This window comes from Schistosoma mansoni (assembly GCF_000237925.1).
Source record: "Schistosoma mansoni, WGS project CABG00000000 data, supercontig 0184, strain Puerto Rico, whole genome shotgun sequence".
NCBI classification, from domain to species: Eukaryota; Metazoa; Platyhelminthes; class Trematoda; order Strigeidida; family Schistosomatidae; genus Schistosoma; species Schistosoma mansoni.
Genome location: NW_017386068.1, coordinates 503,605 through 519,288, shown reverse-complemented (window position 1 = coordinate 519,288; position 15,684 = coordinate 503,605). Strand labels below are relative to the sequence as shown.

Genomic DNA, 15,684 nt, shown 5'->3' with positions numbered 1-15,684 from the left:
TTTTTTGTGTGGCGTATATATATCTGTTGTCCCTTCGTAATAATATTTATGTGTTCAAGTAAATAAATATGTAAATCGTTCTATACTACTTAAAATGATATACAGTTTGATGTCTATATGATTAATTAATGAATAAAATACTGATTGTTTCTTTTGTTTATTTATTAAAATACTGACTAATATGATTAAATTATATCATTTATTTATAGATGATAATTAGTAATAATCCCTCCTGGAACCCCTCTGAGATTACTGCCTGTCCGAAGCCTGGATAAAGGAGAAGGGTTGGATATGGGGTTAGTGATTCCATCCCGTAGAAAATTAACTCACTAAAAAAGACATTAACCGGAAAAACAAATTACTAATCTTATAAACTTTCAATTGATCTATTGACTATTGTTATAAGATTTATTATTCTCAATTAATTAATTACAGTCTCTCAAATATGGAACATCTGGAACTTAAAACAACTGTCTGTCAACTAACATCAAAGTCACAATCTTCAATACGAACACCAAGACAATTCTACTGTACGGAGATAAGACTCGGAGGACTACCAAAACTATTATCAAAAAGATACAAGTATTTCTAGACAATTGTCTACACGAGATACTCTATATCTGTTGGTCGTATATTATCAGCACCAGCGTACTGTGGAAGAGAACAAACCAAATCCCAGATGATGAGGAAATTATGAAAAGACGTTGTAAGTGGATAGGATATGCATTACGAAAATCATCAAACTGTATCATGAATCAAGCCTTAACTTGGAATCCGGAAGGGAAGCGAAAAAAGAGGAAGACCAAAGAACACATTATGTTGGGAATTGGAAGCAGATATAAAAAGGATGAATAATAAATGAAAAAAACAACTGGAAAGGATTTGTCTAGAACAGAGTTGGATAGAGAATAATGATGTGCGACCTATACTCCTCCACGAGGGGTAACAGGTGTAAGTAAGTAAGTAAGTTTGACAATCGGGTCTATCACTTTCAAAGTATTACTTCATTGATTGTTTTTTATGATTAATAATGAACTATGAATCTAGATCCAAATTGTTTTTCTCCAAATCATCAGTATTCATATGTGAAGAGTCATAATAGTAACAATAATAATAGTAATACTAGTAATACTACTACTAATAGTAGTTATAGCCACATTTGGCTAACTCTTGTACAAATGTTATTTTCTATTTTATGGTACGATGTGGTCTGTCTCTTTGGCATATAAGCCTAGTATGTTTGAAATACAATTATTCACACCATATAGCGTGAGATACGTGTTCTGAACTGAACTGGCTGAGCTAGGCAGTAAGCAGGACCGACAAATACTCTAGACTGCTCTCATGAGTTTTGTGAGTCATTAGTCCGATCTATAAATCACTGTTCTCTAATTGGCGGTATCTTCACGTCATATATTAACAGGGCAATTAAGCCACAAGATATAACACTAATAATGAGCTAATATTCTATACATATATATATATTCTTATTGTATAACTATTCAGTAATTAGATTGTGTATATCTATATTCCTCATATTAAAAGCTTCATTTTGACCTACAAATTTTTACTATACTATTCATTGTTCTTAGGTTATGTTCAGTTTTTTCATAGTTGAAAGCGTGAATCAATTGAAGCTAGACCACCATGAAAGACCTGGAAACACTGGACGGCCGTTTCATCCTATTATGGGACTCTTCAGCAGTGCGCATCCACGAACCCGCACTCGCGAGGTTCGAACCCAGAACCTACTCAGTTTGTTGATTACCGTCTATCATGTTCGTAGCCACTTTTTGACTTGATCTTGTATAAATGTTACTTCTTATTTTATGGTGTGATGTGGTCTGTTTGGCTAGTATACAAACCAAGTATGTTTGAAATAAATGATTCGTATCGTGGACGTTGTTATTGATGTTCTGAACTTTTAACTGGAAAGGCTAGGCAAACAAAGAACCGATAAGGACGCTGGGTTACTCATATCGGTCAATATGTCATTGTTGTGGTACAGTGTTAAGATTGTATAAGTGGTATTCTGATTGATGAATAAATCATGTTCTATTTAACAAGCCATAAAAGTTATAACAATAACTAGAATATTATATAGCTGAGATCATGAGTGAATTGAAGCTAGATCACCATGGAAAACCTGGTAACACTGGACGGCCGTTTCGTCCTATTGTGGGACTACTCAGTAGTGCCTATCCACGATCCCGCCTCACGAGATTCAAACCCAGGACCTATCAGTCCCACAATAGGACGAAAAGGCTGTTCAGTGCTTCCAGATTTTCTATGCTGGTCTAGCTTCAATTGACTCATGATCTAAACTATATAAAATTACTAAAATCTCCACGAAACTTCCTTCTGTAAAATAGTTGTTTAAAACAATATAACCTTTGATTTGATGAAATTCATTCCCTTTATGAATTTAAATTAGAGTACCAGGGTAGTAATAAGTTTATTACTATCTGTTTTTGAATACATAGATCTGGTTTTTTTTATCGCGATTGTTTCAGCAAAACAGAGAGCAATCGTACTTCTTTGTCTGCTAATAATCTTGAAAGAATGAGAGTTGTCAATGGTATATCCGGTGTCAAGTAAATGCCGAGTTATTGTACTGCTGATAGCCCTGGTCCCTGGCAGCCTCAATTTCTTTGGAACATACTCATAAATGCGAACATGTACTCTTCTCTCAGTTCTTCCAATGTATGCGCTTTGGTACATACATGTAAACTTGTAAGTGAAGTTAGAGCTACTGCGAAAAGAGGACTTGCCGATTTTAATTTGTTTGAGTGAACAGTTCGTTTCCCATACCGTCGTCAGTTTTGCTGGTAGGTAAGTCACTTTCAACGCAGAATTAATTCCGTGATTAATTATTCCAGTAATTTCATCTCCTTTGAAGTGTAAGTATAAGAAGCAAGTTTTATTTTCCACTCTATCATACTATACCCAAGGGTTGATGTTTGGATATGTATGGATGTATTTCGCCGGATATTTATTTTTAAGTAGGTACTTAGTGATGAGAGCAATTTCTTCTTCCAAGCATTCCTTTGAGTAGATTTCACGTGCGTGTTCAAAAAAGGTTCGTACAATACCCTTTTTGTAACTCATTAGACAGAAGCTGTAGTAATGGAGATATAATCCACTCCAGGTGTTTTTGCGATGAATATGTCTTTGTAATGTACCAACTGATGTTCGTCTGATTCTAATATCTAGGATATGGAATTTACCTTCAACTTCATGTTCTACAGGGAATCCCATATCCTTGTGTGCTTTATTAAACAGACTGAGTAAGTTCATAGAGTGCTTATGATTGCTGCAAACAAGAAATATATCATCAATGTATCAAAAAGGGTTCGTACAACCCTAGTAATCCAACTTTTTGTTTGCTGTTGTTTTGCTTTTTGGTTAAGTTTTGGTTTGTATTATATTCCTCTTCCATTACCCAATTCTTAAATCACCCTTTCACTAATACATTTCCGCTCACTTGATTCTCTTAAATTATGTGAACTCTTCAATGTCTATTCATTTATTACGTAACCCATCTTATCTGTTTTTAATTCCATGAATCCTTTACTACCTCTAAAATTATCACGCAATTTATCATATCTGCCTCTGAACTCCACTCAACTATCACACCACCTGCCCTTTATGTTTCCTTGATTCTAACACCTAATAACCTCTGACCTGTTCTTGCTCATATATGTATATAATTATCATTGATAACCTTTTATTATTCCAATCCTTTACGTTCACTTATGTCAATTGTTCCACACTATTTATTATCTCAATGCTATAATACTAATACATATTTGATTGTAAGCAACTGACAAGAAACCATGAAATATAATGAATTCATATCGTAGATGTGCACTGCTGAGGAGTCCCATAATAGGACGAAACGACCGTCCAGTACTTCCAGGTTTTCCATGGTGGTCTAGATTCAATTGACTCATGATTTCAACTGTGAAAATACTGAAATCTCCACAAAAACCCCATAAGATGACACATATGATTATCTCTTACAAATATACTGTTGCATACCTCTGCTTCTTGTTCTCAATTATCCACTGTTACGATAACAGAACTCTGATCTATTTGCTATCTGTGCTTACAGATTATAGTGATATCCTCATCACATGATTGATCTAGATACACATCTCGGATTATAACAATTATAGGTAGTATCACTAACTACTTATAATTTTACATTAAAAGATCAAAAGGAACTAGAACACGCTTACTCCTGACAATTTAGGTGACTATCAGAAGGGGGTTTTGTGGAGATTGTAGTAATTTAATAGTTAAATTCATGAGTTGATCTAAGCTAGGTCACCATTAAGAACTTGGAAGCACTAGATGTCCGTATCGTCCTAGTATAAAACTCCTCAGCAGGGCACATCCACGATCCAACCCGAAGGACTGGAACCCAGGACCTTCGGTCTCGCACTCAGACTCTTTCTTCCTCAGAAATTCTTATACTAATATATAACCTCTGATAGTTTGTGTGGTCAGCATAGCTTTAATTTTTCTTTTTTTTTTCAATTAGAATGTTAATCATGACAAGTATATTATGTAACATTTTGTGTAGACGTGTGAATGTATTACTGTTAAACTACTTAATTCATGTTACAATATATGATTACATGTAAAATGTAAGTTGAACACGTATGTAATTACATCAGCAAAACTGTAAAATGATCATTTGATTAGGCTTTTGTATAGGTGACATTGTAGTGACCTACTTTTGTGATGAGAACGTGACTGATATAATGGAAACAATTATTATTATTATTATTATTATTATTATAACCAATTGTACCAGTGATTGTTTTACTGTAGTTGTTTGTTTAAGTGTACCAAACACATACTTTCTTCCGTTGCCTGTGACCTTACACGAACTCAAGTATGCTTGGTAGTTCCGCTTGTAAACTTTGGCACGTCTCAGTATTCTTTTGATACCATGAGATCGTCAACAAATATATCTTATTTCAACCATTAACAGCCTTTCTGGTTTTTGGTCTACCAAGGGAACCAAGTTGATACCTCGTACGTAATCTTCCTGTAGTGGTGATCATAGTCAATCGCGACTCGATGCCATCTACAAATCAATTCTATGCTTACTTGATATGATAAACGCCAGTCATTTTAGTTGATAAAGTTATGGTAATGTGTGTTTCTTTCATTGGAGTACATCTTTCAAAGCTCGAAATCAATCATTACGCTGTTACATCATAGATAACATAATTGGTAATATGTCAACTGTAATCTAAGACAATATAAACCTTCAATATTTTCAACTAGCCGAATAGGACTGTGGTGTGTGCTAATGATGACAAGACATATGGGTGGTATGTATCATCAATAGAAAGTGAAATACTTAGAGGCAGAAGACCAAGAAGATGGAAGGAAAGAAAACGAGAATAGAGAGTGATTGGTGTGAAAATGAAAGAACAACGAAGTCTGAGATAATTGAGTGACATTTTGAAAATGAAGGATGTACTTCATGGTTCTCAGATTTTACTAAGAGACTGTGTTATGTTGTATTCAAATATATTCGATTGTTTCCACTTGTGTTCTCGTTCACTACAGAACAATCGAAGTTTTTTGATGATTTCTCATTCCTTGACAAATTACAAATGGGACTCCTCAGCAGTGCGCATCCACGATCTCACACTCGCGAGATTCAAACCCTGGACCTATCAGTCTCGCGCCGGAGCACTTAACCGATAGACCACTGAGCCAGCATCCAACGGTGTTAATGTTTAAATTCAACTAATCCACGATTTTGAGCAACCGTTCACCAATTGTCTTCAGTGAGTTGATATCTCTACAACAGACTTGGTAGAACTCTACATTAACACCGTTGGATGCCGGCTCACTGGTCTATCGGCCAAGTGCTCTGGCGCGAGACTGGTAGATCCTGGGTTCGAATCTCGTGAGTGCGGGATCGTGGATGCCCACTGCTGAGGAGTCCCATACTAGAACGAAACGGTCATCTAGTGCTTCCAGGTTTTCCATGGTGGTCTAGCTTCAATTAACTCATGATTTCGACTATGAAAATACTAAATTCTCCACAGAACCCCTTCTGATCTAAAATTACAAATGGATCAGTGAACGTAACAAATGAGTGAGGAAGATCAAATGTATAACGTTATTACCATTCTTTTAACCATTTTAATTTCATAAACCATACCTTCCTAAGAAATACTAAAGGCACTAGTGAAAATGAAGAAACATAAGATGTTTGTGATAAGGATACTATGCGATCTGACAAAATTTCAAGAACAATCTGAATAATAATACAACGTTGAATATTGACTCATGAATACATGCTATTGTTGGCTTGCTACTTTTTTTTATAAATCTGTGAACCCTCAGACAATTTTGGTCTTCACCCATCAAGTATGATGACGAATTCTATGCTAACCATAGTTTGCATCCAAACAGGGTCAGAGGTTTCTAACTTAGGACTGCATAGACATACAGAAATACTATCATGTACTACAAATCTGATGAACTACATCAGAAATAATTTAAACTCACTTGTCAAATTACACCAAAACCTAACATGACTGAGAGTATCGTTAAGTGTGAAGACATAGTGTAACAGTACTGACAATCATTAATTTTGAACTCCGAATCTTCCTCAAATGAAACGAAACCAGACTGTAAAGCGAATGGTTTAACTTATCTATTGAATGCTTTTAAAGTACAGTGTTCATCATTAGCATTTCACAATTGATTGATCACTGGGTGGTGATCAATGTCATGCGTGTCAAGTCCTTCTTAGTGTTGATTAAATGCTATTGACCAAGTTACAATGTGGCCACTAGTTTAGGTGGCTCGACACTGCGTGCACTATGTTGAGATTACATATCAGTCCTACAGGAGGTCGGTCGCGGCCCGAGTAGCTCAGTGGTAACATCTCTGACGGTGAAGCTGAGTGACACAGGATCGAATCCGTCAGGGAGCACCAGTTCCCTCAAGATTACAGGTACACCTTGCTGACGAGTGCCAAGTAGCACGAAACCCGGGGCCATGGTTTTCTGTTGAGCACCTCCAACCACCATCTTATCATTACCATCTTCCCAATGCTGTGCCAAATCATGCCAATATTTTTGCCGCGATTTGAAAGGAAGTATTTCTAACGCTATGTCACCTTACAGAAACATTTTCAAATGTATCTAATAACATACTAACTACTTTTATATTTATAAGCAAAGATGGATAGTGGCTAGCAGTAGAATCCAGGAAGCGCATTTCGTCCTATTTGGAACTTGTCGGCTGGATGTACCTGCATCTCAGAGTTGATGTTCACTCTGGGAGTGAATGTTCTTTTATATTTGTTACTTTGAACAACATGATATGTATAAGTATAAATGTTCCGTGGATAAATCTTTTTGTTCTATAGTAAGTCAACATTCATATTAGTTATGAATACGTTGAAGATTTACCTCATTGCAGTTAAACTCCCGAACACATTAATCTGCCTAGTACTCAAACCATTTTATTATTTCTTATTGAATTCATATAACTTTCATCTTCGGTAAAATTCGTCATCAACTGACATCTGTCATAAAGCAAAATAATCAGAGTTAAGTTTTAAGAGCTAAGCTGGAGTTGCGAGTTAGATTTACAATTTGGGATCAGGGTTTCTACACGAGTTGACATCGGCTATAATGCAACGTCCTGCTACCCTTCTGTTTACAAACTTGGGAAACTTAGGGATGAGATTTAAAGTGGGAGTAACGACATCAAGTACTTTAGAATACAAATTGCCCTAATAGCAGATATGTTATACCATTTAAGCTGTAGGGCCAGTGAAATGTCACTGAACCCTAGCCAAATCATCCGGCAGTTGAGTCATTGAATATCGAACAGATCATCGATCCTTGTCAAGGTCAAAGACAGTCAACGCGCATCAATCAATCATACGCCATTGACTGGCCCACGCGGCAGTGGTTGTACTTTCGCTTGTATCTACCCTAACTAATATATTCTTGTAATAACGTCCTTTGTGCTGTACAGTCTTCAGAGCACCCATGATCCCTTAATACGTCGATGGGGCAATCCACATAAGGTGCTGGTCGCGAGGTGTAACTTCGAAGTTAACTTATTCGTTACACCGTCCCCGTCTAACTCGAGTAGGCCTCCGATCATTCGACATAGACCATCAATGTTGATGGTCCACAAAGCCAAGTACCATCCATCTGAAACTCAACTTTTGATTGTACAGTAGATATTTTCATTGATTTTAAACATGTTAGGAACCAAATATTGTCAATTTGCATTTGTCTAATAATAAAGCACATGTTATCTACCACTTCACTGTAAAATTGAAGCGCAATACATGAGTCGTTACCTTAATTCTGATCAGCTAACTCAAGGCCATCAGTTTAACATACTTTTACCATAGTCATACACTAAACATCTGATCGCATTTGTTATTGTATTATTATCTCTCTCGCTCTATCATCTGACCCATAAAATTAAATTCTCATTTTCCATGACTTTAAACGATTTATTTTGCCATAAACCTGATCACATATTAAATTATTAATTTGAATAAATAATTATGAAAGCTGAAGAGAATTTAAATTCACTTGGTATTGTTTGTGTGTATCTTCCGATTACACAAGCACGTGGCTATCAGGACTTAGTAGCTGAGTGAATAACGTGATGGTGTTTGAAGCTGGCGATACTGGGTTTGAGTCCAGGAGTGAGTAACAACAAGTCTGAGATGCAAGTATATCCAGCTGACGAGTCCCAAATGGGACAAAAAACGCGTCCTGGATTCCACTGCCAGCCGCCACCCACCTTTGCTTATGAAGAGAATTTATTTAGATGAATATCCTATGTTCGTACATTTGTGTTTGAATATGATAGAGATTTTAAAACAATGTTTATGTTGATTTCAGTAAGTAGGGTAGCATGAGTTCGGAAGATGTGAACCATGTGGAAAGTTCACAATGTGATAATATATGAGTGTATATATGACTTAATGTTATTCATAGTTGATATTTAGTGAATGAGTATTAGTCATTTTGTTTGTTAAAACTAAGAGTACAAATTGAAGATATTTTCAAAAATGTCGATGTGTATGTAAAGAGGGAGGAACAGCGAATCATTGAATACATATTTATAATGTTAAGACTGTCAAATTAGCTTTTGTTCCAACAAACAGAGTTGATATAAGATATAAGAAGCAAATTAATCGTTAATAAGCACTTGTCAAGTGGTAGCTAGTTGAATTCAATCTTTTCTGTTCAGGCTATTCTAGCCAGTCCATATATACAACACTTCTGTTGTCAATTTATTCTTATGCACTCCAAACCACTTCTGGAGTGTTTTCGTCTCTTTGAAGTTGATCATATGTCCCCCTTCTGATGCATGTAATGCTACTGATGACTTATCCTCAAGTTTTCGAAGACTGTTGATGGCGTGGAGTTGCGATTGTCTATGATCACAACTACAATAAGATTACGCGCCAGATAACGACTTGGTTCCTTCAATAGTTCGAAAACCAGAAGGCTGTAATTGGTCCAGATAAAGTATATTTATTGGCCATCTCGTGGTATCAAAAGAATACCGTGACATGCCAAAGAGTACAGGTAAAAGGACATAGCATACGATAGTTCGAACGAACAAGATGGACAACGGACGAAAGTGGTTTTGATACAGTTAAACGAAACGAGTACAGTAAAACAATCACTGGTACAATCGGTTATAATAATAATTGTTTTCATTACACCAACCGCGTTCTCGTTGAGAAAAGTAGGTCATTACAGAAGCCCCCGACTAGAAAGGGTTTACACTTTCGATGAGTAGCGGTTTCGTTCGTGGGACTGATCGCGAGACGTGCGATTGTAGGGTGAAGATGTTGGCAGAACAGAAAGCGGTCGTTTATCCTGGAGTTGCAACCGAAGGTCTTCGACGTAGAACGGTACCAGGAGAAACGTAATGTATTTGTTGCTTGGGTTAGCGTGCTACACCAGAATGGTTTGTATCCGGAATCTGAAGATTGCGTCGTAGATGTCCGGACCAGAAACGCTGCAGACGTAGGACGAAACGAGATTGAGCCAAGAAACCAGGTGCGACCATAAAAACCACGTTGGGGACCAAATGCATACCATACGTATTGGAGCCAGCGAAATCGACTGAGTGCATTGATTAAAGCGTGGTGATCAGGCCAGCTTTCGCCAAGGTTGACTGAAGTCGACGATACCAGTACGACAATGTTCGGAGGCGTTGACTCAGGATAAATAAAAAAGTCAAAGAAAAAGATAAAAGTGTAGCATGCATGTAATATAGGGATAAGGTCCTATGCCGTATCCGTTGTTGGTTGTGAGGTTAGTCGCGAAAGCGTACGGGTAGGCGTACTCGGCGATCGAAACGTGAGACGGTAGTCTCGTTCGTACCTCGTGAGCCTGCAACCTCACCCGCAGTCAAGAGCGGTGTGGTCTGATGGTCTGGATGTGAGACTGAAGTCTCATCGTAGACAGTGCAGATGACACGTGCTGTTAACTGGGACGTGAGAATGAGGCCTCGGGTGTGTCTAGCGTGGGATTCGAAGTGGATGTAGAGATCCCGCTAGAAGTTTTTATGGGTCTAGCGTTGACTCTCGGCTTATCGGGTAGGGCACTGTCATCGACGTGTACTGGCTTGAGACGAACAATACTGACTATCTCTACGCGGCCACGTCGACCAACCTTGATGGTCTATTCGTGACGGGAAATCACGTGAAAAGGCCCTTCGTAAGTCTGCTGCAGAGGTTTGCGTACCGAATCTACTCGTATGAAAACATGTGAACAGATAGATAACTCTCGAGGAAGAGTGACCTGTCGATGTTGTATACGAGTTAACACCGGAGGCAGTGTTCGCATAAATGCAGACAGTCGCTGGACGTAGTCTGATTCGCCGAACTTATTGCTACTCCGTGGTAACTGCATTCACTTGGATACGTGACAGAGCAACTGCGACATAGTTCGACTCGCCTTCGACGTGACGAAGGTCTGTCGTGAACTGAGAGATATAGTCCAAATGTCTGCACTCTCGTAGTGAGTAACGGTCAGCCTTGGTATGCAGGGCATACGTTAAGGGCTTATGGTCGGTGAATAAGATGAAATTGCGACATTCTACTGTGCCGGAAATGTTTGATGGCGCAGTAGGCTGCTAGCAGTTTGCGACCAAAAGCGTTATATTTCGTCTCCGTGGGAGTGAGGCGTCTTGAGAAAAACTCGAGGGGTTGCCAACTCCCGAAGATATTCTGTTGCATAACGGCTCCTATGGCGAAATCCAATGCATCAACCGCTATGCTAGGCGTGGCTGATGGGTCAGGATGAGCGAGGAGTGTCGTTTGAGTTAGGGCCGTTTTGATCTCTGAAAATGCCGTACGCACGGAGTCTTTCAATTCCAGTTTGCGTGGATTACGGAGAAGTCGGTTAATGGTCGTAACCGTTCTGCCGCGTGCAGGATGAAGCGTCGATAGAAGTTGGCCAGACCGAGAAATGCCTTCAGTTCCTCGAGTGTGGACGGTACAGTGTACTCCATTATTGTGCATACTTTATCCTCACAAGGTAGAATACCCTCTTGCTTAATAACATGACCTAAGAATTTTATTTCCGTTATCCCAAGTTCACATTTGTCGGGGTTGACTATTATTCCGTCATCCGAAAGGCGCTGAAATAGTAGCGTTAGGTGCTGATAATGTTCACCTACGTTTGATGATGCGATTAACAGGTCATCAATATAGACGTGAACAAAATCTAGGTCTCGTACTATGCTATCGACAAACCTTTGGAAAGTTTGAGCAGTATGTCATTCGTAGGAACTCAAACAAACCGAAGGGAGTCGTGAGAGCATTTTTCTCGATGTCTTCAAGAGCGTCTGGGACCTCTCGATATGCTCGTACCAGATCGATATTGGAAAAAATAGTCGTGCCCTTGAGTGATGCCATGATGTCATGTATGTGGAGGACGGGTCAACTGCCGAAACGTGTAACTACGTTTAATGCTTGGTAGTCTCCATATGGTCTCCAACCAACCCCATCTTTTTTTCGCACCATGTGGAGAGGTTAGGCCCAAGGACTGTGAGATGGGCGAATAATACCGGTAGCTAGTAAATTTTCAGTCACGTTTAGCGAAAGCTAATTTGTCCGGTGCCAGTCGGCGAGGTTTTGCCGTGACTGGTGGTCCGCGGGTGACTATGTGGTGTACCACACGATTGGTCACCGATTGAGTCTCCTCGACAGGTTTAGTTAGTCTGGGGAATTTCTGAAATAAAGCGTGGAATAAATCGTCACGCGAATGAAATACACCCGTGATTTGGTACGCGTTTGTGTGAGCTTTAAAGCCTATGAATTTGCTGTTCGACGAAGTTGTAACAGCTCGGGTTGGTTGGTTAAGAGTTGACCCCAAACAACCAAGCATATGCTAAAACAGTATTGTTCAAGTATTCATTCACTTCCTTACCTTTTGTAAGCGTTATATTCCCTACTATCTTATATGGAATGTTGAGAGCCTTTGTTTGTCTGAACAGATAATCCCACGCTCCACTGTGACTGCGCGAAGATCGAAATAAAGACCTACTCACTACTTCTCGAATACTATCGTATTTTGTACCATAGAAATTATCTTCATATTCACCAAATTCAAGATATTTATTTTTCAAATTATCCATTTCCATTTTTGCTTTCGATTCAACAATAAATTCACCGTCATCCTCTTCTCCCACATCTAATTCTTTCGATGTATATGCAATAGCTGATGCATATCTCTCTCGATTGGCACGAATAAGCATATTACGTAAACTTCGACGACCAACTCCAGGAGCTCCAATTAAACAAATAACAGGACGCTGGAAACCTGATACCATAGCAACTTCTTCATAAAGTACAATATCTTTAGTATCATAATTATCAGCATCTCTTGCACAAAATGGTATAGTGACCTTTTTCTTTCTACGTCTTGCAAGTCCACAAGCGAACGTTTTGTAAGTTAGCTCTTCTGGATTAGGCGCACTTTGAATAAAGGCTTTACGTCTTTCTTGTAGTACTATAGATGGAATTAGACCAGCACGACCATCTTGATTATGATGTCTTGCCTGCCACCAATAAGGATCTTCTTGTTTAAGAACTTGAAGGATAGAACCAGCTGAAAATTTTAAACCAGCTTCTTTGCACGGAATCAAATTATCATTTTTCGGATCATACGAAAAGTGAGCTCGAAGAAAAAGTTGGGAAGAAATAGGAGTTGATTGGTAACCAGGAATGATTTTCAGTGTGACGTTTCCAGATGCATTTTTTAATACTTTCTGTAATACTTCAGGATTATCAACTGGAACTCCATTTACTTCACGAATCACATCACCTACGTGTAGCAAATCCAGCTGTTCAACATGAGAAGCAGCTAAAATTCGTTTAATTACCAGTTCCTTCACTAAACCATAATGTGCAGACATATATTGTTGTTGAATAACAGTGATACCTAAATCTTCACCATGGTTCTTTTGAATCCCGATCATTTTTACTGCACCATCTACAGGTGGCAATGCTGGACCATCGCCACCTCCAGTAAGTGTAGCTTCATTTTTTCTCAAGTCAGTATACACTTTTTCACTACCGGCACCATACATAATTGATCGTGAATTACATAGTTCATTGGGAAGTCCATTTCGATCATCTTTTATAACGCCATCCCAAAAATTCTGTCAGCCACTTGTAAATTAGATGCTTTACTGGCCATCAAACTTCCTAGATTTGTATTAATACCACCCAGGCCCGACGTCATGTACGCTATTTCAGGTAATCCAGGCATGTCAAAGTGGCTGGTTGTTATTTCAGTGTATGCAGTAGAAAAGCTACGCCATACTGGAGAACTAAGTAGTTGAATTAATTCATTCGCTTCTACATCCAACGGATCAATAGTTAATGGACCATCATAAAGTGCTTCTACTAAGTCTTTGGTAATAGCATTTAGATCTGTATCTTCATTTGGTACTTGTTCACAAGGATAAGATATTAGATCAAATATCTCTACTAAATTCCCGAACAATTTTTTCGACAACACTTTGTGGAGTTCAGAAGCATCTTGATCGTTGAAGTGTTTTTTAATATTTTTCTTGACCTTTTTGAGGGCGGCTACTGAATGTCTTTGCTTCATGACAAAACTGAAGATAGCTCTGGACGTCGGTATATTGCAGTTTATTCTATAGAATTGTTTTTATACAGAGAGGCCGCAGAGTACTGAACTCGGGTGTTGAACAATCATGCATAACCTGCACAAAAGTAAAAATATAAAAGCTCTGTAAAGTTTCCTTTAGCATGAGGTAGGAAAAGCATACTTCAAGTTTTTAAACAAGAAGATCCTTATTGGTGGCAGGCAAGACATCATAATCAAGATGGTCGTGCTGGTCTAATTCCATCTATAGTACTACAAGAAAGACGTAAAGCCTTTATTCAAAGTGCGCCTAATCCAGAAGAGCTAACTTACAAAACGTTCGCTTGTGGACTTGCAAGACGTAGAAAGAAAAAGGTCACTATACCATTTTGTGCAAGAGATGCTGATAATTATGATACTAAAGATATTGTACTTTATGAAGAAGTTGCTATGGTATCAGGTTTCCAGCGTCCTGTTATTTGTTTAATTGGAGCTCCTGGAGTTGGTCGTCGAAGTTTACGTAATATGCTTATTCGTGCCAATCGAGAGAGATATGCATCAGCTATTGCATATACATCGAAAGAATTAGATGTGGGAGAAGAGGATGACGGTGAATTTATTAACCCTAATACTAACAGTCAAAAACTTAATATAGAAAATTATGTAGATCAACTACGAGATCACATGTCTAAACTTAAGCCGATTAATACTCGTGAACAATCGCGCGCCGTATATATACCTAAAGACCTAAGCAATTGCACGCACGTATGGATAAGATGTGACAAAATAAAAGCACCACTCAGTCCTCCATTTGAAGGTCCTTTCAAAGTCGTCTCAAGAAAAGCTAAATATTTCGTGATAGAAAAACATGGAAACATCGACACAGTAAGTATTGATAGGCTAAAGCCGGCTTATTTAGATCATGAACCACCATACGTGTTGTTAGATCGTTTAACTGACAAATCCATTACGGAATCGAAATGTAAAGATGATAAATCTTTACAAATGACTAAAACGGCTCGCTGGGCACATCCGATTAGTCAGTCAAGGATGTTGACAGTTTCGACTGCAGGATAAATCTAACCACGTAGCTAATCAGACCCTGCATCTACTTAAAAATAATTTTTTTTCTTCATTCCGCCTCACATACAACTCCCCAGAACTTTTACCTTTGATATATAAGTGTTATGTTAAATATTTTTTTTAAATACTAGACACATAAGCTAGGTATTCCGAAACGATGGCTGAGGATTTTATTCAAACTCGTACAACTTACACTGGCAAATACAACGAATTCAAAAAGCAACCCAGGCGAGTTTTATAATTTCTTTTTCTGGTTAATCAACTATACTGGCTATACATATATACCATATGAACTAATTCTAAAAGTTTTCGGTCGAAGATATGTTTAGTAGCTTGATACAATTACTATGGTCAAGTACTTATTAAAGTTCTCATCATTTTTTTTTAAATTTCGGACATTTAAGAATCAATAACCGTGAAGATATGGTACAGTACGTTACTGTAA

At 38.1% G+C, this 15,684-nt stretch overlaps 2 protein-coding genes across 2 annotated transcripts; one reads left to right on the top strand and one right to left on the bottom strand.

The window, feature by feature from the left end:
* Positions 1-12,399: 12,399 nt before the first annotated feature.
* Positions 12,400-14,159, bottom strand: Smp_192170 (maguk P55 subfamily member 2,6, putative; the record flags this gene model as incomplete). Its single annotated transcript, XM_018794676.1, is given in 2 exon segments — positions 12,400-13,680; positions 13,686-14,159. Coding segments are annotated over 2 exon segments (1,755 nt in total).
* A 106-nt stretch (positions 14,160-14,265) lies between these two features.
* On the top strand, positions 14,266-15,233 carry Smp_118940 (maguk P55 subfamily member 2,6, putative; the record flags this gene model as incomplete). Its single annotated transcript, XM_018794665.1, has 2 exons — positions 14,266-14,284; positions 14,326-15,233. 2 exons carry the CDS (start codon positions 14,266-14,268, stop codon positions 15,231-15,233), a joined length of 927 nt encoding a protein of 308 aa, XP_018647055.1.
* Between the last annotated feature and the right edge of the window lie 451 nt (positions 15,234-15,684).